We start from the raw sequence: 23,949 nt of genomic DNA on the forward strand, positions 1-23,949 counted from the left end.
ACTCACGCAGTTCAAATCACAGTTCATATCGCAGTTCAAATCAGTTATATGCAGTTAGACTTACTGAGTCTCTGGCTTTTAGATGAACGTTAGATGAACGTTATCCTACTTCCGGCGCCGACAGAGATGGCCGCCTCGCTTCGTGTTCCTAGGAAACTATGCAGTATTTTGTTTTTTTACGTGTTATTTCTTACATTGGTACCCCAGGTAATATTTTTTATTTAAATGTTACCCCCTTTTTCTCCCCAATTTCGTGGTATCCAATTGTTAGTAATCTTAGGTTTTATTACATACAGTCGGGAGGCACTACTGGATATAAGAGCAACGTTAACTCACCATCATTACGACCAGGAATACGATTTTCCCGAAGTGGATCCTGTGTTTTGCCTTCAACCCAGGACAATGGATCGGATCCCAGCCGGCGAACCAAAACAACGATGCCGTAAAAGGGGCAGACGAAGCGGTCTTCTGGTCAGGCTCCGGAGACGGGCACACCGCACACCGCTCCCGAGCATACTATTCGCCAATGTCCAGTCTCTTGACAACAAAGTTGAAGAAATCTGAGCAAGGGTAGCATTCCAGAGGGACATCAGAGACTGTAACGTTCTTTGCTTCTTGGAAACATGGCTCACTCGAGACACGCTATCTGAGTTGGTACAGCCAGCTGGTTTCTTCACGCATCGCAGAAACAAGCATCTTTCTGGTAAGAAGAGGGGCGGGGAGGTATGCCTTATGATTAACGAGACATGGTGTGATCATAACAACATACAGGAACTCAAGTCCTTCTGTTCACCTGACTTAAAAAAAAAAATATGTATTTTATTTATCCGTTATTTTACCAGGTAAGTTGACTGAGGACACATTCTCATTTGCAGCAACGACCTGGGGAATAGTTACAGGGGTGAGGAGGGGGATTAATGAGCCAATTGTAAACTGGGGATTATTAGGTGACCATGATGGTTTGTGGGCCAGATTGGGAATTTAGCCAGGACACCAGGGTCAACACCCCTACTCTTACGATAAGTGCCATGGGATCTTTAATGACCTCAGAGTCAGGGCACCCGTTTAACGTCCCATCCGAAAGACGGCACCCTACAGAGGGCAGTGTCCCCAATCACTGCCCTGGGGCATTGGGATATTTTTTAGACCAACGGAAAGAGTGCCTCCTACTGGCCTACTGGCCCCCCAACACCACTTCCAGCAGCATCTGGTCTCCCATCCAGGAACTGACCAGGACCAACCCTGCTTAGCTTCAGAAGCAAGCCAGCTGTGGTATGCAGGGTGGTATGGACTTAGAATTCCTCACAATCAAATGTTGACTGCATTATCTACCAAGAGAATTCTCTTCGATTATAATACCTGCCACATATATATTCCCCCCCAAGCAGACACATCGACGGCCCTGAACAAACTTTATCTGACTCTATGTAAACTGGAAACCACATATCCTGAGGCTGCATTCATTGTAGCTGGGGATTTTAACAAGGCTAATCTGAAAACAAGACTCCCTAAATTCTATCAGCATATTGATTGTGCTACCAGGGCTGGTAAAACCCTGGATCATTGTTATTCTAACTTCTGTGACGCATATAAGGCCCCCCCCCCCCCCCCGCCTTCCTTTTGGAAAAGCTGACCACAACTCCATTTTATTGCTCCCAGCTTATAGACAGAGACTAAAACAAGAAGCTCCCGTGCTCAGGTCTGTTCAACGCTTGTCCGACCAATCTGATTCCACGCTTCAAGATTGCTTCGATCACGTGGATTGGGATATGTTCCCCATTGCATCAAACAACAACATTGACGAATACGCTGATTCGGTGAGCGAGTTTATTAGCAAGTGCATCGGTGATGTCGTACCCACAGCAACTATTAAAACATTCCCAAACCAGAAACCGTGGATTGATGGCAGCATTCGCGTGAAACTGAAAGAGCGAACCACTGCTTTTAATCAGGGCAAGGTGACCGGAAACATGACCGAATACAAACACTATAGCTATTCCCTCCGCAAGGCAATAAAACAAGCTAAGCGTCAGTATAGAGACAAAGTAGAGTCGCAATTCAACGGCTCAGACACAAGAGGTATGTGGCAGGGACAGACTAAACAACTTCTTTGCCCGCTTTGAGGACAATACAGTGCCACTGACACGACCCGCTACCAAAACTTCCGGCGGTTACTTCCGGCGCCGACAGAGATGGCCGCCTCGCTTCGCGTTCCTAGGAAACTATGCAGTTTTTTGTTTTTTTACATGTTATTTCTTACATTAGTACCCCAGGTCATCTTAGGTTTCATTACATACAGTCGAGAAGAACTACTGAATATAAGATCAGCGTCAACTCACCATCAGTACGACCAAGAATATGTTTTTCGCGACGCGGATCCTGTGTTCTGCCTTACAAACAGGACAACGGAGTGGATTCCATGCAGCAACCCAAAAAAACGACTCCGAAAAAGAGGGAAACGAGGCGGTCTTCTGGTCAGAATCCGGAGACGAGCACATCGTGCACCACTCCCTAGCATTCTTCCTGCCAATGTCCAGTCTCTTGACAACAAGGTTGATGAAATCCGAGCAAGGGTAGCATTCCAGAGGGACATCAGAGACTGTAACGTTCTTTGCTTCACGGAAACGTGGCTCACTGGAGAGACGCTATCCGAGGCGGTGCAGCCAACGGGTTTCTCCACGCATCGCGCAGACAGAAACAAACATCTTTCTGGTAAGAAGAGGGGCGGAGGCGTATGCCTTATGGCTAACGTAACATGGTGTGATGAAAGAAACATACAGGAACTCAAATCCTTCTCTTCACCTGATTTAGAATTCCTCACAATCAAATGTAGACCGCATTATCTACCAAGAGAATTCTCACAAGCATTTTGCTACACTCGCATTAACATCTGCTAACCATGTGTATGTGACAAATAAAATTTGATTTGATACCTTTCGGACTCTCCTTCACTGCAGCCGACGTGAGTAAAACATTTAAACGTGTTAACCCTCGCAAGGCTGCAGGCCCAGACGGCATCCCCAGCCGCGTCCTCAGAGCATGCGCAGACCAGCTGGCTTGTGTGTTTACGGACATATTCAATCAATCCTTATCCCAGTCTGCTGTTCCCACATGGTTTAAGAGGGCCACCATTGTTCCTGTTCCCAAGAAAGCTAAGGTAACTGAGCTAAACGACTACCGCCCCGTAGTACTCACTTCCGTCATCATGAAGTGCTTTAAAAGACTAGTCAAGGACCATATCACCTCCACCCTACCTGACACCATAGACCTACTCCAATTTGCTTACCGCCCCAATAGGTCCACAGATGACGCAATCGCAACCACACTGCACACTGCCCTAATCCATCTGGACAAGAGGAATACCTATGTGAGAATGCTGTTCATCGACTACAGCGCAGCATTTAACACCATAGTACCCTCCAAACTCATCATCAAGCTCGAGACCCTGGGTCTCGACCCCGCCCTGTGCAACTGGACTTCTTGACGGTCCGCCCCCAGGGGGTGGGGGTAGGTAACAACCTCTCCACCCCGCTGATCCTCAACACTGGGGCCCCACAAGGGTGCATTCTGAGCCCTCTCCTGTACTCCCTGTTCACCCACGACTGCGTGGCCATGCATGCCTCCAACTCAATCATCAAGTTTTCAGACGACACTACAGTGGTAGGCTTGATTACCAACAACGACGAGACGGCCTACAGGGAGGTGAGGACCCTCGGAGTGTGGTATCAGAAAAATAACCTCACACTCAACATCAACAAAATGAAGGAGATTGATCGTGGACTTCAGGAAACAGCAGAGGGAGCACCCCCTATCCACATCAACGGGACAGTAGTGGAGAGGGTAGTAAGTTTTAAATTCCTCGGCGTACACATCACGGAAAAAACAGAATTGGTCCACCCACACAGACAGCGTGGTGAAGAAGGCGCAGCAGCGCCTCTTCAACCTCAGGAGGCTGAAGAAATTCGGCTTGTCACCAAAAGCACTCACAAACTTTTACAGATACACCATCGAGAGCATCCTGTCGGGCTGTATTACCGCCTGGTACGGCAACTGCTCCGCCCACAACTGTAAGGCTCTCCAGAGGGTAGTGAGGTCTGCACAACGCATCACCGGGGGCAAACTACCTTCCCTCCAGGACACCTACACCACCCAATGTCACAGGAAGGCCATAAAGATCATCAAGGACAACAACCACACGTGCCACTGCCTGTTTCCCCCGCTATCATCCAGAAGGTGAGGTCAGTACAGGTGCATCAAAGCTGGGACTGAGAGACTGAGAAACAGCTTCTATCTCAAGGCCATCAGACTGTTAAACAGCTACCACTAACATTGAGTGGCTGCTGCCAACATACTGACTCAACTCCAGCCACTTTAATAATGGGAAAATTGATGTAAAAATGTATCACTAGCCACTTTAAACAATGCCACTTAATATAATGTTTACATACCCTACATTACTCATCTCATGTATATACTGTTCTCTATACCATCTGCTGCATCTTGCCTATGCCGTTCTGTACCCTCACTCATTCATATATTTGTATGTACATATTCTTCATCCCTTTACACTTGTGTGTATAAGGTAGTTGTTGTAAAATTGTTAGGTTAGATTACTCGTTGGTTATTACTGCATTGTCGGAACTAGAAGCACAAGCATTACGCTACACTCGCATTAACATCTGCTAACCATGTGTATGTGACAAATACAATTTGATTTGATTTGACATTGTTAAAATTCAGTAATACTGTACGTTTTGACCCAGCTAACTAACATTAGCTAGCTAGTTCACGTAGCTAGCTAGCTCACTTGCTGACGTTAGCCTAATGTTGTTAGCTAGCCCAGATAACTTACATGGCTAGCTAGCTAGCTAGCTAGCAAGCCACCACCACACATAGTAACATCAAAGTGCTAGCTATAACAGCTATCATCATCAGGTGGTGGTTAGCCATGTACCTAGCTTAGCTGCAAGGATAGTTTGCTAACGTACGCAAAATAGAGTACTAGTTAGTATAACTAGCTAACTGCTAAAGCCATCCATAGCTACATTTTTCATAGTTAAATCAAGTTTGAGGCAGAGTTTTTGTAGACTGCCACCTCCGCCATTCTTGGTAAGCAAGCACCGCTTTGATTTTTTTTTTTAAATAATAACTTTTCTTTCTTTCATGTGTCTTTCTCTCTTTCAAACTTTTCTCTCCTTCATACGTCTTCAACTAAACTAGCTAGCTAGCTAAATTCCTGCCTTTTTGAAAAATCTTCCAGCCATCATCGTTCAGTTTGTATACACAGGTTGATTTGATTGGCCTGCGTTGGCGTGATGCGTGAAATTTGATTTGATTGGTCACTGACCAAGAACAATGAGCAGTTTTCTTGTGGCTCGGAGGGGCTTTCGCCAACTTGACGTACTTCTTATTATTATTAGCCTACAAAATTGTACTCTGTAACGGATGGTTTTAAAAAGGTTGCGAAGTACAATACTGAAGTAAAATGAATGACTGAAAAATACTCAAAAAATGACATGTACTCAGAAAATCTACTCAATTACAGAAAAAGCCCATTTATGCTTGATCCAACAATGTGGTTCAAGACTCCGTATGGAGGGTGTGACACAAACATTGTTTTTCTTTCTATTCTATGAATGCCCTGACTTCTGCAGAGGACGTATCACCATAAATGCTGCACGGCCAATATGGACAACGGATTGACCATGGAGCGGCTTTTACGAGAGTATTCGTAATTCGTTACTTCTACTCCATACAGGGGTCAGGAGGTTAAGCAGACATCTAAGGTCTATCAAAAAAGGCAGAGATCACTCAAACCCACAGAGGCACAAAGGCCCCTTTACACACCCAAATTCCTCCGCTAAACCAATCACCCAGACACAGACCCTTTGTTTTGTTAAACCCATAGAGACAAAGCTCTCCATTACTCACCAGGGTTACGTTAACCAGGACAACTTACCTGGACCTTAGCCAATCACCTAGACGCTCATCCTGCATGTCCATTGGTCAAAGTTCATCTCAGGCTTTTGAGGTCAGGGGTTATCCCATGGCTTTGTCTCACTATAAACTTAATTAAAGCGTGTTAAGTCACGACCTGTTTCTAATGGGATTTGGAGGCATACTCTACATTAGGGTTAGCTTGCTGCTACTAACTCCTATACGACATGCATACATGGGCATCACTCTCCTTAGTCAGTCCTTTTTACATACACACAGTTGGATTTCAACAGATGGACTGCAATGTTTTAAAGTTCAGTATAATAGATTAATAGGTTAGGGCCCCTGCGTGCAACAGCTCTGGAACTGAAATCCCTTTGCTCTTTGGGGTTCATAGGTTGCGCGTGGCTCAGTTGGTATAGCATGTCACTTGCAGCGTCAGGGTTGTGGGTTCGATTCCCATGGAGGACCAGTAGGGAAATGTATACACTCCCTACTCTGAAGGAGCTCTGGATAAGAGTTTCTGCTAAATGACATAAATGTAAATAAGTTGTCCACATCCAGTGTTGTTTGTGTTGTGTGGTTAAATATGCCCTGCTTATACCTTTAACATGTATCTGGGTAGGAGCGTTGGGCCAGTAACTGAAACGTTGCTGGATCAAATCCCTGAGCTGACAAGGTAAAAAATGTGTCCTTCTACCCCTGAGCTAGGCAGTTAACCCACTGTGCCGATGGCGTGGATGTTGATTAAGGCCCCCCCCCCCCCCCCCCCCCCCCACCACTCTGATTCAGAGGGGTGTGTTAAATGCGGAAGATACATTTATATTGAAGATACAACTGAATGCCTTCAATATAAATGTACAACTGACTAGGTATCCCCCTTTCTGTTGTACAACTGACTAGGTATCCCCCTTTCTGTTGTACAACTGACTAGGTATCCCCCTTTCTGTTGTATAACTGACTAGGTATCCCCCTTTCTGTTGTACAACTGACTAGGTATCCCCCTTTCTGTTGTACAACTGACTAGGTATCCCCCTTTCTGTTGTACAACTGACTAGGTATCCCCCTTTCTGTTGTACAACTGACTAGGTATCCCCCTTTCTGTTGTACAACTGACTAGGTATCCCCCTTTCTGTTGTATAACTGACTAGGTATCCCCCTTTCTGTTGTATAACTGACTAGGTATCCCCCTTTCTGTTGTACAACTGACTAGGTATCCCCCTTTCTGTTGTACAACTGACTAGGTATCCCCCTTTCTGTTGTACAACTGACTAGGTATCCCCCTTTCTGTTGTACAACTGACTAGGTATCCCTCTTTCTGTTGTATAACTGACTAGGTATCCCCCTTTCTGTTGTACAACTGACTAGGTATCCCCCTTTCTGTTGTACAACTGACTAGGTATCCCTCTTTCTGTTGTATAACTGACTAGGTATCCCCCTTTCTGTTGTATAACTGACTAGGTATCCCCCTTTCTGTTGTATAACTGACTAGGTATCCCCCTTTCTGTTGTATAACTGACTAGGTATCCCCCTTTCTGTTGTATAACTGACTAGGTATCCCCCTTTCTGTTGTATAACTGACTAGGTATCCCCCTTTCTGTTGTATAACTGACTAGGTATCCCCCTTTCTGTTGTATAACTGACTAGGTATCCCTCTTTCTGTTGTACAACTGACTAGGTATCCCCCTTTCTGTTGTATAACTGACTAGGTATCCCCCTTTCTGTTGTATAACTGACTAGGTATCCCCCTTTCTGTTGTATAACTGACTAGGTATCCCTCTTTCTGTTGTATAACTGACTAGGTATCCCCCTTTCTGTTGTATAACTGACTAGGTATCCCCCTTTCTGTTGTATAACTGACTAGGTATCCCCCTTTCTGTTGTATAACTGACTAGGTATCCCCCTTTCATTTGTACCACTTGTATCACATTACAAATGACCTTTCTCACCCTCGTATTAAGGAGCTCAGGGCCAGAGGCAGTTTATCTGCAGAAAATTAGTGCTAAATGGATAGTTCACCTAAATGACATATTGGTTTCCTCACCCTGTAAGCAGTCTATTGACAAGGTTTGACAGCAAGCCATGCTTTGGTTTAGTTTCCCTAGCACTAGCGTCTTATCATTTGTGGCACAAATCAAATCCAAGTCCTGGTAGCGATATTAGCATTTCTTGTCCAAATCATCCTAAAGTATCTCAAATGTATTGTGAAGCCCAGCATAGTCACTTAGATGAGTTGAACATGATGTGCCAAAATGCTAATATCGATACCATGATTTGGATGTGATTTGTGCCGCAAATGCAACAAACTCATTGTTTCGATATTACCATTTTTCATGCATCATGTTCAAGTGACTTTGTTGAGCTTCACAATAAATTTTAGATAATATTCATATCATACAAAAGTATGTGCTAAAAATGCTAATATTGGTACCATGATTTTGTGGCGTTTGTAGTCCGTAGATAAGCAGGTTACGTGGATTATACGCATCACGTCCATCACAGCCAGCTCTGGTCAGACAGACTAGGATTAGACTCCAAGCCAACCAAACAGACGTGTTTATCTTGAAGATCTAGACATTCAATCCAATGATTATTTCCATATTTTAACTGTTTTATTTAGATGTTAGAATATGACAAACGGTAAAAAAATGAAAAGTTTTGTGCTGAAACCAAAGATGTTTATTATTCCAAGAGATTCCATCCTTCGGTTATCCAGCTTGAACACTGCAGTGCACAGTGCAATATCTCTTAATTTACTCTTTGGCCTTAACATGTGGAGCTGTTTACAGTCTCGAGGATCACTCTGGGGCCTTTTCTGAGGAGACCAGTATAACTCAGTCAGGAGTGTTGATGTTAGGGGAAGGGTCTAAGACTGCGTGCCAAATGACAACCCATTCCCTAATCAAAAGTAGTGCACTTTGTAGGGAATAGGGTTTCATCAGCAGTGTTGGTTAGGAGACTGTCTTTGGGACAGGGGTAGAGTCCTAACTCAGGAGTGTTGATGTTAGGAGACTGTCTTTGGGACAGGGGAAGAGCTTAACTCAGGAGTGTTGATGTTAGGAGACTGTCTTTGGGACAGGGGTAGAGTCCTAACTCAGGAGTGTTGATGTTAGGAGACTGTCTTTGGGACAGGGGAGGAGTATAACTCAGGAGTGTTGATGTTAGGAGACTGTCTTTGGGACAGGGGAGGAGTCTAACTCAGGAGTGTTGATGTTAGGAGACTGTCTTTGGGACAGGGGAAGAGTCTAACTCAGGAGTGTTGGTGTTATATTAGGAGGTAGCGGGACAGGGGAAGAGCATTGTTTTGGTTACAGGAGAGAGGGAGAGAGATAGGGGTTGAAATAGGGAGAAGAACAGGGGAAAGGATGGGCTTTGAAAGATGGGCTTTGAAAAAGGGGGGAGGACAGAAGAGCGAGGGAGAGAGATGATCCACATGGTATCTGGAAGGAATCATGTCCACTGTCTGTCTGTCAGAGCATATCGTTTCGTCCAGGTCGTAAAAGTGGACAGAGTAACGGACGCCATTATAATAATATACAGGAGACAACAACTGTCTCCATGCCAACTTGCTGTTTATAACACATTACAGCAGTACAGTACATCCATCTCCATATTGTTTATCTACAGTTGGTGCTTATTGAACATGTGGCTTGTCTGATCTGTTTCCTCTACAGAGACCAGAAGAATCCAGTCCATACTCATGGTTTATGATGCATAGCACAGCCTGCCATTGCTCAACAACATTTGGGTTTAACCAAGGAGTGGACTCTCCAGCGAGATTTATCTTGTTATCTATTAGCTGTCTTTAAACAGTTTAAAGAAGAGGATGATTTTTCATCCTAAGCCATGGGATTTTAATCATATCTCTCGTCCCTCTCTCTCTTTCCTCTCTCCCTCCCTACCACCCATGGTGCAGTGCAGGGGAAAAGGTGACTAAGGGTCATTAAGTTTTTTTTGTTTCCAGACTCTATTGTTTTTGGTTTTTGTCAGACCTCTTTTTTCCCTTTGCACAGAGAGTTTTTTTTCTCCCATCGTCCTCCTTGGTTTGGCGACCAACAGTTTTATGTTTTTGTCTTAATGACTCCATGTGTCACGGCCGTCCTCCTCTTCATCCGAAGAGGAGAGACGAGATGGATCTGAGGACCAATACGCGGCGTGGTAAGTGTCCATGGCAAATCTTTAATCAAGAAAAACTGAACACTATACAAACGAGTAACAAAAACAATAAACCAAATACGACCGTGAAGCTACAAAATGAGACCTGTGCTGAAACAAGCCATCAACATAGACAATCACCCACAAACAAACAGTGCAACCCAGGCTACCTAAGTATGATTCTCAATCAGAGACAACTAATGACACCTGCCTCTGATTGAGAACCATACTAGGCCGAAAACATAGAACTGCCCCAAAACATAGAAAAACAAACATAGACTGCCCACCCAACTCACGCCCTGACCATACTACATAAATACAAAACAGAAATAAAGGTCAGAACGTGACAGTACCCCCCCCCCAAAGGTGCGGACTCCGGCCGCAAAACCTTGACCTATAGGGGAGGGTCTGGGTGGGCATCTGTCCGCGGTGGCGGCTCTGGCGCGGGACGCGGACCCCACCTCATCATTGTCTTAGTCCGCCTTATTGTCCGCCTCCGTGGCTTACTCAGCATGACCACCCCTCTCAATGACCCCACTGGACAGAGGGGCAGCTCGGGACAGAGGGACAGCTGCTCGGGACAGAGAGACAGCTGCTCGGGACAGAGAGACAGCTGCTCGGGACAGAGAGACAGCTGCTCGGGACAGAGGGGCTCTGGGCAAAGGGGCTCCGGCAGCGGCGCCGGACAGGCGGGGGGCTCCGGCAGCGGCGCCGGGCAGGCGGGAGGCTCCGGCAGCGGCGCCGGACAGGCGGGAGGCTCCGGCAGAGGCGCCGGACAGGCGGGAGGCTCCGGCAGAGGCGCCGGACAGGCGGGAGGCTCCGGCAGAGGCGCCGGACAGGCGGGAGGCTCCGGCAGTGGCGCCGGACAGGCGGGAGGCTCCGGCAGAGGCGCCGGACAGGCGGGAGGCTCCGGCAGAGGCGCCGGACAGGCGGGAGGCTCCGGCAGAGGCGCCGGACAGGCGGGAGGCTCCGGCAGAGGCGCCGGACAGGCGGGAGGCTCCGGCAGAGGCGCCGGACAGGCGGGAGGCTCCGGCAGAGGCGCCGGACAGGCGGGAGGCTCCGGCAGAGGCGCCGGACAGGCGGGAGACTCCGGCAGAGGCGCCGGACAGGCGGGAGACTCCGGCAGAGGCGCCGGACAGGCGGGAGACTCCGGCAGAGGCGCCGGACAGGCGGGAGACTCCGGCAGAGGCGCCGGACAGGCGGGAGACTCCGGCAGAGGCGCCGGACAGGCGGGAGACTCCGGCAGCGGCGCCGGACAGGCGGGAGACTCCGGCAGCGGCGCCGGACAGGCGGGAGACTCCGGCAGCGGCGCCGGACAGGCGGGAGACTCCGGCAGCGGCGCCGGACAGGCGGGAGACTCCGGCAGCGGCGCCGGACAGGCGGGAGACTCCGGCAGCGGCGCCGGACAGGCGGGAGACTCCGGCAGCGGCGCCGGACAGGCGGGAGACTCCGGCAGCGGCGCCAGACAGACAGGACCCCCTGCAGGGAGGAGACAGAGAGACAGCCTGGTGCGTGGGGCTGCCACAGGAACCACCAGACTGGGAAGACCTTCAGGAGGCTTGGGGTTAAGAGGAGGCACCTGAAGGATCGGGCTGTGGGGGAGCACTGGAGCTCTGGTGCGCAACCTTGGCACCACTTCCCCAGGCTGGATAACCACTCTAGCCCGGACCCTCCAGAGTGCAGGCACAGGTTGAACCGGGCTGTGGGTAAGCACGGGAGATCTAGTGCTTACTACACGCACCTCTCCCTTAGGCTCCATTCCCACATTCGCCCGGCACGAGCGGAGCGCGGGCAGAGGACGCACTGCACCCTCCCAGCGCCCCGGAGACACAGCACGCAGAGCCGGCGCAGGATACCCTGGGCCAAAACTGCGTACCGGCGACCAGACCCGCTGAGCAGGCACCATACGCCCTGGCTCGATGCCCGCACTCGCATGACACTCTCGGGGTGCTGTCCTATAGCGCACCGGGCTATGGACACGTACTGGCGACACCGTGCGCTTAACCGCATAACACGGTGCCTGCCCAGTATCTTGCTGCTTATAATAAGCACGAGGAGTGAGCGCAGGTCTGCTACCTGGCTTAGCTCCACCCCTCGTGTGCCCCCCCCCAAAAAATGTTTGGGGCTGTCTCTCGTACCTGTCGCACTGCCGTGCTGCCTTCGCCAACCTCATTCTCCTGTAACCTTCCTTGCACTGCTCCATCGAATCCCAGGCGGGCTCCGGCACTCTCCCTGGGTCGATGGCCCATCTGTCTATCTCCTCCCAAGTTGTGTAGTCCTGTGAAGCCGGCCGCTGTTGTTGTTGCTGCCGCTGCTGCTGCTGCTGTCGTCGCTGTTTTCTACCACGCCGCTTGGTCCTTGGTTGGTGGGTGATTCTGTCACGGCCGTCCTCCTCTTCATCCGAAGAGGAGAGACGAGATGGATCTGAGGACCAATACGCGGCGTGGTAAGTGTCCATGGCAAATCTTTAATCAAGAAAAACTGAACACTATACAAACGAGTAACAAAAACAATAAACCAAATACGACCGTGAAGCTACAAAATGAGACCTGTGCTGAAACAAGCCATCAACATAGACAATCACCCACAAACAAACAGTGCAACCCAGGCTACCTAAGTATGATTCTCAATCAGAGACAACTAATGACACCTGCCTCTGATTGAGAACCATACTAGGCCGAAAACATAGAACTGCCCCAAAACATAGAAAAACAAACATAGACTGCCCACCCAACTCACGCCCTGACCATACTACATAAATACAAAACAGAAATAAAGGTCAGAACGTGACACCATGTCCTTGATGCTGTGTGAGTTTAATGGCTGATTTGATCTGATTAACTCTCTGATTGAAGTCGGCTTCTTTCGTATGCTGATGTCAGGTTTTGGTGTGCTTGTATGGTATTTTTGGACTTTTTGTTTAGACTAGGTGATGCACTGTATAACTACACAACATGACCTCACACACACACACACACACACACACACACACACACACACACTCCTCCCCCACAGCCTCAGCAGAGTAATATCCCCCTTTGACTCTGTATCAAAACAAAATATTTAGAATATTTTGATAATATTAAGTAATGATTTACGACTTCAATACCAAGCTACACTATTTATTGATTCCTTTGTCATTCTTCACAGGGCGTTTCATCACGGCAGACTCATCCTTCATCGACGGGAGGGAGAAGGCTGTCCTGGTGAGCCCAGTGTTAGAGCTGCTGGACTGGAGCTGTCTGAGGCTGGTGTACCAGATTACTGGAGACGGCTCCCTGCAGCTGCACCTCAGACCGGACGGAGACAACTTTGATTACACACTATGGAGCGCAGACAAGCCCTCGGACAGCTGGCTCATCGCAAGCATTGACCTGAGAAACACCTCCAACGCATACCAGGTACCCACGCACGCACACACACACGCACACACGCTTGCAGGTAAGCTTGCAGACTACACCCCAAAACACCCACCCTCTATATTTATATTATATTGCTGGGGTTCAGACTCTAAATTATATAACTGGGGTTCAGACTATATTCTAATGGTGAGGTTCATCCTCTATATTCTAATGCTGAGGTTCATCCTCTATATTCTAATGCTGAGGTTCATCCTCTATATTCTAATGCTGAGGTTCATCCTCTATATTCTAATGCTGAGGTTCAGCCTCTATATTCTAAAGCTGAGGTTCACACTCTCTATTCTATAACTGGGGTTCAGCCTCTATATTCTATAACTGGGGTAGAGCCTCTATAACCTATAACTGGATATATCCCACACCTGTCCTCATCCCACACCTGTCTCCACTCCCCATCCCACACCTGTCTCCACTCCCCATCCCACACCTGTCTCCACTCCCCATCCCACACCTGTCTCCACTCCCCATCCCTCACCTGTCTCCACTCCCCATCCCACACCTGTCTCCACTCCCCATCCCACACCTGTCTCCACTCCCCATCCCTCACCTGTCTCCACTCCCCATCCCACACCTGTCTCCACTCCCCATCCCACACCTGTCTCCACTCCCCATCCCTCACCTGTCTCCACTCCCCATCCCTCACCTGTCTCCACTCCCCATCCCTCACCTGTCTCCACTCCCCATCCCACACCTCTCCCCATCCCTCACCTGTCTCCACTCCCCATCCCTCACCTGTCTCCACTCCCCATCCCTCACCTGTCTCCACTCCCCATCCCTCACCTGTCTCCACTCCCCATCCCACACCTGTCTCCACTCCCCATCCCACACCTGTCTCCACTCCCCATCCCTCACCTGTCTCCACTCCCCATCCCACACCTGTCTCCACTCCCCATCCCTCACCTGTCTCCACTCCCCATCCCACACCTGTCTCCACTCCCCATCCCACACCTGTCTCCACTCCCCATCCCTCACCTGTCTCCACTCCCCATCCCTCACCTATCTCCACTCCCCATCCCACACCTGTCTCCACTCACCATCCCACACCTGTCTCCACTCACCATCCCACACCTGTCCCCACTCCCCATCCCTCACCTGTCTCCACTCCCCATCCCTCACCTGTCTCCACTCCCCATCCCACACCTCTCCCCATCCCTCACCTGTCTCCACTCCCCATCCCTCACCTGTCTCCACTCCCCATCCCTCACCTGTCTCCACTCACCATCCCACACCTGTCTCCACTCACCATCCCACACCTGTCTCCACTCCCCATCCCACACCTGTCTCCACTCCCCATCCCTCACCTGTCTCCACTCCCCATCCCTCACCTGTCTCCACTCACCATCCCACACCTGTCTCCACTCACCATCCCACACCTGTCCCCACTCCCCATCCCTCACCTGTCTCCACTCCCCATTCCTCACCTGTCTCCACTCCCCATCCCACAGGGGGATATGTAGGAGGGGACATCATCTGTTAGGGTTTTATTGCTTTTAGAATGGAGATGGAGACGTTTTACTGAACTAAACTTCATAACTGTGTCTGATATAATGGCTTATTTGTTTTTGTTCTCTTCCTCCACCATTTCCCCTCCCCCTTTATCTCATTCTCTTTCTATCTATATCTCTCTGTTTGTCCTAGCTTTTGCTGGAGGGTCGACCCAGTGAGGAAGCAGGCAACAGTGTGGCGATCTTCGAAATTCACATCGTGTCTGGCTACTGCATAGGTCAGTTCCCAGGGCAGGAGAATGTTAAGACAACTGTTAAGCCTCACAACAGTCCTCAGGGTAGGAGAACGTTAAGACAACTGTTAAGCCTCACAACAGTCCTCAGGGTAGGAGAATGTTAAGACAACTGTTAAGCCTCACAACAGTCCTCAGGGTAGGAGAATGCTAAGACAACTGTTAAGCCTCACAACAGGCCTTTAGGGTAGGAGAACGTTAAGACAACTGTTAAGCCTCACAACAGTCCTCAGGGTAGGAGAACGTTAAGACAACTGTTAAGCCTCACAACAGTCCTCAGGGTAGGAGAACGTTAAGACAACTGTTAAGCCTCACAACAGTCCTCAGGGTAGGAGAATGCTAAGACAACTGTTAAGCCTCACAACAGTCCTCAGGGTAGGAGAACGTTAAGACAACTGTTAAGCCTCACAACAGTCCTCAGGGTAGGAGAACGTTAAGACAACTGTTAAGCCTCACAACAGTCCTCAGGGTAGGAGAATGCTAAGACAACTGTTAAGCCTCACAACAGTCCTCAGGGTAGGAGAACGTTAAGACAACTGTTAAGCCACACAGCAGTTCTCAGGGTAGGAGAATGTTAAGACAACTGTTAAGCCACACAACAGTTCTCAGGGTAGGAGAATGTTAAGACAACTGTTAAGCCACACAACGTGGGGTTGATGCCTGTTTATGTTTAGAAAACATAATATTGAAGTAAAAAATATGCCTTATATGTGGCATGTGCAGATTTCATGACTTTTATACCAAGAGATATAACGGTTGTTGTTGTTGTTGTCAGAGTGTAACTTTGAGGAGCACCACCTGTGTGGCTACAGTAACCACTGGAACCCTAATGTCAACTGGTATGTTGGAGGGAGTTTAGCCAGAGACCCCCAGTCCAACCTGCCTGATGACCACACCATCAACAACCAGAGAGGTACACACACACACACACACACCATGGACAGCCAGAGACCCCCAGTCCAACCTGCCTGATGACCACACCATCAACAACCAGAGAGGCACACACACACACAACCAGAGAGGTACACACACACACACACACACACACACAACCAGAGAGGTACACACACACACACACACACACACACACACCATGAACAGCCAGAGAGGTACACACACACACAACCAGAGAGGTACACACACACACACACACACACACACACCATGAGCAACCAGAGAGATACACACACACACAAAGATCACCCAAGGGGCCTGACCTGAGTGTGTTCTGTTCATTGGTGTATGTTTACTAGTTTTTGTTCTATACAATACGATAACCCAATATTGCTGTCATGTTTCTACACCTCATCTCTCTCACCTCTCTCATCTCTCTCCAGGTCACTACATGTATGTGGACTCAGTCTATGCCAAGCGGTTCCAGGAAGTGGCCAAGCTGACGTCTCCCATGACGACCACACCGGTGTCAGGCTGCCTGTCGTTCTACTACCAGCGGGACCAGGAGAGAGGGAACATCTTCTCAGTGTTCACTAGAGACACGCTGGGACACTACGAGGAGATCTGGAGGCCTGAGGTCTATGCTACAACTTCCTGGAGGCTGGTCAACGTGGATATTAAGGCCCCACACCCCCTGGAGGTCAGTACAGGTAGTACACACCTTAGAGTTCAAGGGTCAGAGTGCAAGGACAGACAGACAGACACAAGCACGCAGGCAGACACACACACACACACACACACACACTAGAGATCTTTGGTCTGTGCAGTATTCTTCCCTGTGTATTCTCTGGACAGATATAAATAGCCAGAAGGGAGAAGGGTGTTATTAATTACTGTTGTCATAGCGCCAGAGACTGAGTGAGTTCCTTCAAGGGTAGAACACCAGAAAGAAGATCCAGGGAAGAGTTATGACTCTTCCCCTCCTCCACCCAATCCTCCTTCTTCTCCTCCCAGTCCTCCCCCTTCTCCACCTCTTCTTCTCCTCTCCTCCACCTCCTAGTCCTCCCCCTTCTCCTCCTCACAGTCCTCCCACTTCTCCTCCTCTGCTCCTCCTCTCTTCCTCCTCCCCCTTCTCCTCTTTCTCCTCTCCTCCTAGTCCTCCCTCTCTTCTGCTCATCCTCTCTTCCTTCTCCTTTCTCCTCTCCTCCTAGTCCTCCCTCTCCTCCTCCTCCTCCCCCTTCTCAACCACATTTCACACAGACAGCCCTCCCCCTTCCCCTCCTCCTCTCCCTCTCTTCCTCCTCTCCTCCTCCTCCTCTCGTCCTCCTCCTTTCTTCCTCCTCCCCCTTCTCAATCACATTTCACACAGACAGCCCTCGCTCTTCACCTCCTCTCCTATGAATCTATTGTTGGAAGAGAATAGATTGAAAAGACAGGAAATGTTTGGTCTCGATCTCTGTTGCTGCTGTAATGTTCTAATGTATCTTATAGCAGACTGGTGACTTCCTGTCACATTCTGTTGTGAAGTGTACAGGCATTCCGAAAGTATTCAGACCCCTTGACCTTTTCCATATCAATCTACACACAATACCCAACAACGTAAAAACAAAAACAGGTTTTTAGAAATGTATGTAAATGTAAAAAAATATATATATATTACATTTACATAGACCCTTTACTCAGTACTTTGTTGAAGCACCTTTAGCAGCAATTACAGCATCAAAGCTTCTTGAGTTTGATGCTACAAGCTTGGCACAACTGTATTTGGAGAGTTGAGATCCTCTCAAGCTCTGTCAGGTTGGATGGGGAGCGTCGCTGCACAGCTATTTTCAGGTCTCTCCAGAGATGTTTGATCGGGTTCAAATCAAGGCTCTGGCTGTGCCACTCAAGGACATTCAGAGACTTGTCCCGAAGCCTCTCCTGCTTTGTCTTGGCTGTGTGCTTAGGATCGTTGTTGTGTTGGAAGGTCAAGATGGCGCCGGAGGGGAGGGCTACCGTCTTATTGGTTCTTATCAAACATGCTATTTTGTTTGTTTTTTCACGTTGTTCGTAACTTGTTTTGTACCTAATGTTGCTGCTACCGTCTCTTATGACCGAAAAGAGCTTCTGGACATCAGAACTGTAATTACTCACCTCAGATTAGAAGAACAGTTTTTCTTCAATGAGTCGGAGAGGAGGGATATACTACAGACACCCGACCAGGCCCAGATCCCCGTCATTCGCTGGAGAAGGAAATTGAGATTTTGCGGAAAAAGATCAAGGTGCCTTGTGAGGCTAATCTGCATTTGCCTTCCGTAGTGCTAGCTGATGTTCAATTTCTGGGAAATAAATGGGATAAACTGAAAGCACGTGCAGGTATATCCTAAAAACGGGACATTAAACACAGTAATATCTTATGTTTCACCTAGTCGTGGCTGAACGACGACATTAAGAACATACAGCTGGTAGGTTATACACTCTATCGGCAGGATAGAACAGCAGCCTCTGGTAAGACATGGGGCAGGGGCCTATGCATATACAGTTGAAGTTGGAAGTTTACATACACCTTAGCCAAATACATTTAAACTCAGTTTTTCACAATTCCTGACATTTAATCCTAGTAAACATTCCCTGTCTTAGGTCAGTTAGTATCACGAATGTGATTTAATAATGTGAAATATCAGAATAATAGTAGAGAGAATGATTTATTTCAGCTTTTATTTCTTTCATCACATTCCCAGTGGGTCAGAAGTTTACATACTCTCAAATAGTAATTGGTAGCATTGCCTTTAAATTGTTTAACTTGGGTCAACATTTTGGGTCGCCTTCCACAAGCTTCCCACAATAAGTTGGGTGAATTATGGCCCATTCCTCCTGACAGAGCTGGTGTAACTGAGTCAGGTTTGTAGGCCTCCTTGCTCGCACACACTTTTTCAGTTCTGTCCACAAATTTTCTATGGGATTGAGGTCAGGGCTTTGTGATGGCCACTCCAATACCTTGACTTTGTTGTCCTTAAGCCATTTTGACACAACTTTGGAAGTATGCTTGGGGTCATTGTCTATTTGGAAGACCCATTTGCGACCAAGATTTAACTGATGTCTTGAGATGTTGCTTTTTTATTTTGTGAAGTGCACCAGTCCATCCTGCAGCAAAGCACCTCCACAACATGATGTTACCACCCCTGTGCTTCACGGATGGGATGGTGTTCTTCGGCATGCAAGCCTCCCCCTTTTTCCTCCAAACATAACAATGGTCATTATGGCCAAACAGTTCTATTTTTGTTTCATCAGACCAGAGGACATTTGTCCAAAAATACGATCTTTGTCCCCATGTGCAGTTGCAAACTGTAGTCTGTCTTTTTTATGGCGGTTTTGGAGCAGTGGCTTCTTTCTTGCTGAGCGGCCTTTCAGGTTATGTTGATATAGGACTCGTTTTACTGTGGATATAGATACTTTTGTACCTGTTTACTCCAGCATCTTCACAAGGTCATTTGCTGTTGTTCTGGGATTGATTTGCACTTTTCACACCAAAGTACGTTCATCTCTAGGAGACAGAACGCATCTCCTTCCTGAGCGGTATGATGTCTGCGTGGTCCCATGGTGTTTATACTTGCATACTATTGTTTGTACAGATGAACGTGGTTCCTTCAGGCGTTTGGCAATTGCTCCCAAGGATGAACCAGAGTTGTGGAGGTTTTTTTCTGAGGTCTTGGCTGATTTCTTTAGATTTTCCCATGATGTCAACCACAGAGGCACTGAGTTTGAAGGTAATCCTTGAAATACATCCACAGGTACACCTCCAATTGACTCAAATTATCTCTATTAACCTGTCAGAAGCTTCTAAAGCCATGACATCGTTTTCTAGAATTTTCCAAGCTGTTTAAAGGCAGTCAACTTAGTGTATGTAAACTTCTGACTCACTGGAATTGTGATACAGTGAGTTATAAGTGAAATAATCTGTCTGTAAACAATTGTTTGAAAAATGACTTATGTCAAGCACAAAGTAGATGTCCTAACTGACTTGCCAAGACTATAGTTTGTTCACAATAAATTTGTGGATTGGTTGAAAAACGAGTTTTAATGACTCCAACCTAAGTGTATGTAAACTTCCGACTTCAACTATATGTAAACAACAGCTGGTGCACGGTTTCTAAGGAAGTCTCAGTGTTTTGCTCCCCAGAGTACCTCATGATAAGCTGTAGACCACACTATCTACCTAGAGAGTTTTCATTTGTATTTTTTGTAGGTGTCTACATACCACCACAGACCGATGCTGGCACTAAAACCGCACTCAATGAGCTGTATACAGGAAATCGTTCATCCAGAGGCAGCGCTCCTAGTGGTCGGGGAATTTAATGCAGGGAAACTAAAATCAGTTTTATCTCATTTCTATCAGCATGTTAAATGTGCAACCAGAGGGAAAAAAATTCTAGCCCACCATTACTCCACACACAGAGACACGTACAAAGCTCTCTCACTCGCCTTCCATTTGGCAAATCTGACCATAATTCTATCCTCTTGATTCCTGCTTACAAGCAAAAATTAAAGCAGTATTCACCAATGACACGGTCTATAAAAAAGTGCTCAAATGAAGCAGATGCTAAACTACATGAGCGTTTGCAGCGCCAGCTGTGCCATCAGAGTCCCTGGGTTCGCGCCCAGGCTCTGTCGTAACCGGCCGCGACCGGGAGGTCCGTGGGGCGACGCACAATTGGCCTAGCGTCGCCGGGTTAGGGAGGGCTTGGTCGGTAGGGGTGTCCTTGTCTCATCGCGCACCAGCGACTCCTTTGGCGGGCTGGGCGCAGTGTGCGCTAACCAAGGTGGCTAGGTGCACGGTGTTTCCTCCGGCGCATTGGTGCGGCTGGCTTCCGGGTTGGATGCGTGCTGTGTTAAGAAGCAGTGCGGCTTGGTTGGGTTGTGTATCGGAGGACGCATGACTTTCAACCTTCGTCTCTCCCGAGCCCGTACGGGAGTTGTAGCGATGAGACAAGATAGTAGCTACTACAACAATTGGATACCACGAAATTGGGGAGAAAAAGGGGTAAAATTCAAAAACAAAAAAAACTACATGAGTGTTTAGCTAGCACGGACTGGAATATGTTCCGGGATTCTTCCGATGGCATTGCAGAGTACACCACATCAGTCACTGGCTTCATCAATAAGTGCATCGAGGAAGTCGTCCCCACAGTAACTGTACGTACCTACCCCAAACAGAAGCCATGGATTACAGGCAACATTCGGGGAACTAAACTAAAGGGTAGAGCTGCCGCTTTCAAGGAGCGGAACTCTAACCCGGTAGCTTATAAGAAATCTCGCTATACCCTCCGACGAACCATCAAACAGGCAAAGCGTCAATACAGGACTAAGATCGATTTGTACTACACCGGCACCGACGCTCGTCGAATGTGGCAGGGCTTGCAAACCATTACAGACTACAAAGGGAAACACAGCCACGAGCTAAGCACAGCCGCGAGCTGCCCAGTGACACGAGCCTACCAGACGAGCTAAATAACTTCTATGCTCGCTTCGAGGCAAGTAACACTGAAACATGCATGAGAGCATCAGCTGTTCCGGACGACTGTGTGATCACGCTCTCCGCAGTCGATGTGAGTAAGACCTTTAAACAGGTCAACATTCACAAGGCCGCAGGGCCAGACGGATAACCAGGACGTGTACTCCGAGCATCAAAATCCAATTGTTTTACTATCTTTGTGAGGACCCAACCATTTCCTTCACAGCTCTACACCAGCCAGCTCTACACCAACATAACATAATACTGAGTCAATGTCTTTACCATTACAGTCAACTCATTGAAGGTTTTGAATAGGACTTACATTTAGAATTGATAAAAGCTCCATTGACCTGAGAGGCATGTTTTAAATGAAGTTCTGTTGGACAAGCCTGGTCGTTTTAGTGTGGCATCTGGCGAACTGTTGATGAGCGAACTGTTGATGAGCGAACTGTTGATGAGCTAACTGTTGATGAGCTAACTGTTGATGAGCTAACTGTTGATGAGCTAACTGTTGATGAGCTAACTGTTGATGAGCTAACTGTTGATGAGCTAACTGTTGATGAGCTATTTATTGTGCTAACTGTTGAGCTAACTATTGAGTTTACACTGTATGGTTATCTTCTGATCATCTATTGGTATCTTGGCTATATCTTGGTTTTGTCTGTGTTTTCCAGGTGGTTTATGAAGTAGCCTTTAACAGTGCCCGTGGAGGATACGTGGCCATTGATGACATCTCCTTCTCTCCAGAGTTCTGCCACACAGAAACCGGTGAGAGGGTACAGTATTACTATGATCAACACAGTTGGGGCGGAGAATCCTAGATAATCTCCACTGAGCATGCTTTTTAGTCCAGGACTACAGGCTTAATCTGTGTCTGGGAAACTGGCCCAGTGTGTTTCAGCAACAGTAGCTACTAGCTATACATTACACCATCACCACAGAGCCCCGGAGTACCACATAGTCCCTACTCTACCGTCCAACCCATTCTCATTTTCCTCAAGTGTTCCAGACAACATGATTCATCAAAAGAGGTGGGAGAGAAGGGTGTGTGCCCTTTGAAGAAAAGGATTGGAATTGATTATGATTGGAACATTAACCGCGGATGTAAAAATGATCCTTCTTTTGATTCCACTATCCTCTGAAGTTGAACTAGTCTCTCTTTCTCTCTCTCTCTTCTCTTTCTGTATCTTTCTCGCTCTCCTTCTCTCTGTCCCCCAGTCTAAATTCCAGAGAGAACCTCTCAGTAGCCAGTGTTCTCTCACCCTCAGCAACATGTGTTGTCAGTCAGCCCTGGGCTTAGGATACAGCATGGTACAAGTATTTTAAACACAGTTCTGATATCATAACCACATCAATACATACAATCTATAGCTTGTTTGTAATGTATGGACACGTTTTTTATTAAGTATCCTGCTGTCCTGAAAAAGACCTTGCAGCAGAAACTTTGACAATTAAAAGTTTCCATGTTGTCCCTTTTTTGTATTTCTAAAGCTCCCTAAGGGGTAGTATTGTTTCTAAAGCTCCCTAAGGTATCGTTTCTAAAGCTCCCTAAGGGGTAGAATTGTTTCTAAAGCCCCCTAAGGGGTAGTATTGTTTCTAAAGATCCCTAAGGTATCGTTTCTAAAGCTCCCTAAGGGGTAGTATTGTTTCTAAAGCTCCCTAAGGGGTAGTATTGTTTCTAAAGCTCCCTAAGGTATCGTTTCTAAAGCTCCCTAAGGGGTAGTATTGTTTCTAAAGCTCCCTAAAGTATCGTTTCTAAAGCTCCCTAAGGGGTAGTATTGTTTCTAAAGCTCCCTAAGGGGTAGTATTGTTTCTAAAGCCCCCTAAGGGGTAGTATTGTTTCTAAAGCTCCCTAAGGGGTAGTATTGTTTCTAAAGCCCCCTAAGGGGTAGTATTGTTTCTAAAGCTCCCTAAGGGGTAGTATTGTTTCTAAAGCTCCCTAAGGGGTAGTATTGTTTCTAAAGCCCCCTAAGGGGTAGTATTGTTTCTAAAGCTCCCTAAGGGGTAGTATTGTTTCTAAAGCTCCCTAAGGGGTAGTATTGTTTCTAAAGCCCCCTAAGGGGTAGTATTGTTTCTAAAGCTCCCTAAGGGGTAGTATTGTTTCTAAAGCCCCCTAAGGGGTAGTATTGTTTCTAAAGCTCCCTAAAGTATCGTTTCTAAAGCTCCCTAAGGGGTAGTATTGTTTCTAAAGCTCCCTAAAGTATCATTTCTAAAGCTCCCTAAGGGGTAGTATTGTTTCTAAAGCTCCCTAAAGTATCGTTTCTAAAGCTCCCTAAGGGGTAGTATTGTTTCTAAAGCTCCCTAAGGTATCGTTT

At 47.5% G+C, this 23,949-nt stretch overlaps 1 protein-coding gene across 1 annotated transcript in view; it reads left to right on the forward strand.

The window, feature by feature from the left end:
- The window catches only part of mamdc2a (MAM domain containing 2a), a 49,751-nt gene that overhangs the window by 4,387 nt on the left and 21,415 nt on the right, over positions 1–23,949 (forward strand). The window contains exons 3-7 of the mRNA XM_036936395.1: positions 13,243–13,493; positions 15,150–15,234; positions 16,025–16,162; positions 16,587–16,843; positions 22,309–22,402. Of these exons, the coding sequence (XP_036792290.1) occupies positions 13,243–13,493; positions 15,150–15,234; positions 16,025–16,162; positions 16,587–16,843; positions 22,309–22,402 (825 nt within the window). The remainder of the gene's footprint in view (positions 1–13,242; positions 13,494–15,149; positions 15,235–16,024; positions 16,163–16,586; positions 16,844–22,308; positions 22,403–23,949) is intronic.

The sequence above is a fragment of the Oncorhynchus mykiss genome, chromosome 11 (genome assembly GCF_013265735.2).
Source record: "Oncorhynchus mykiss isolate Arlee chromosome 11, USDA_OmykA_1.1, whole genome shotgun sequence".
Lineage (NCBI taxonomy): Eukaryota > Metazoa > Chordata > Actinopteri > Salmoniformes > Salmonidae > Oncorhynchus > Oncorhynchus mykiss.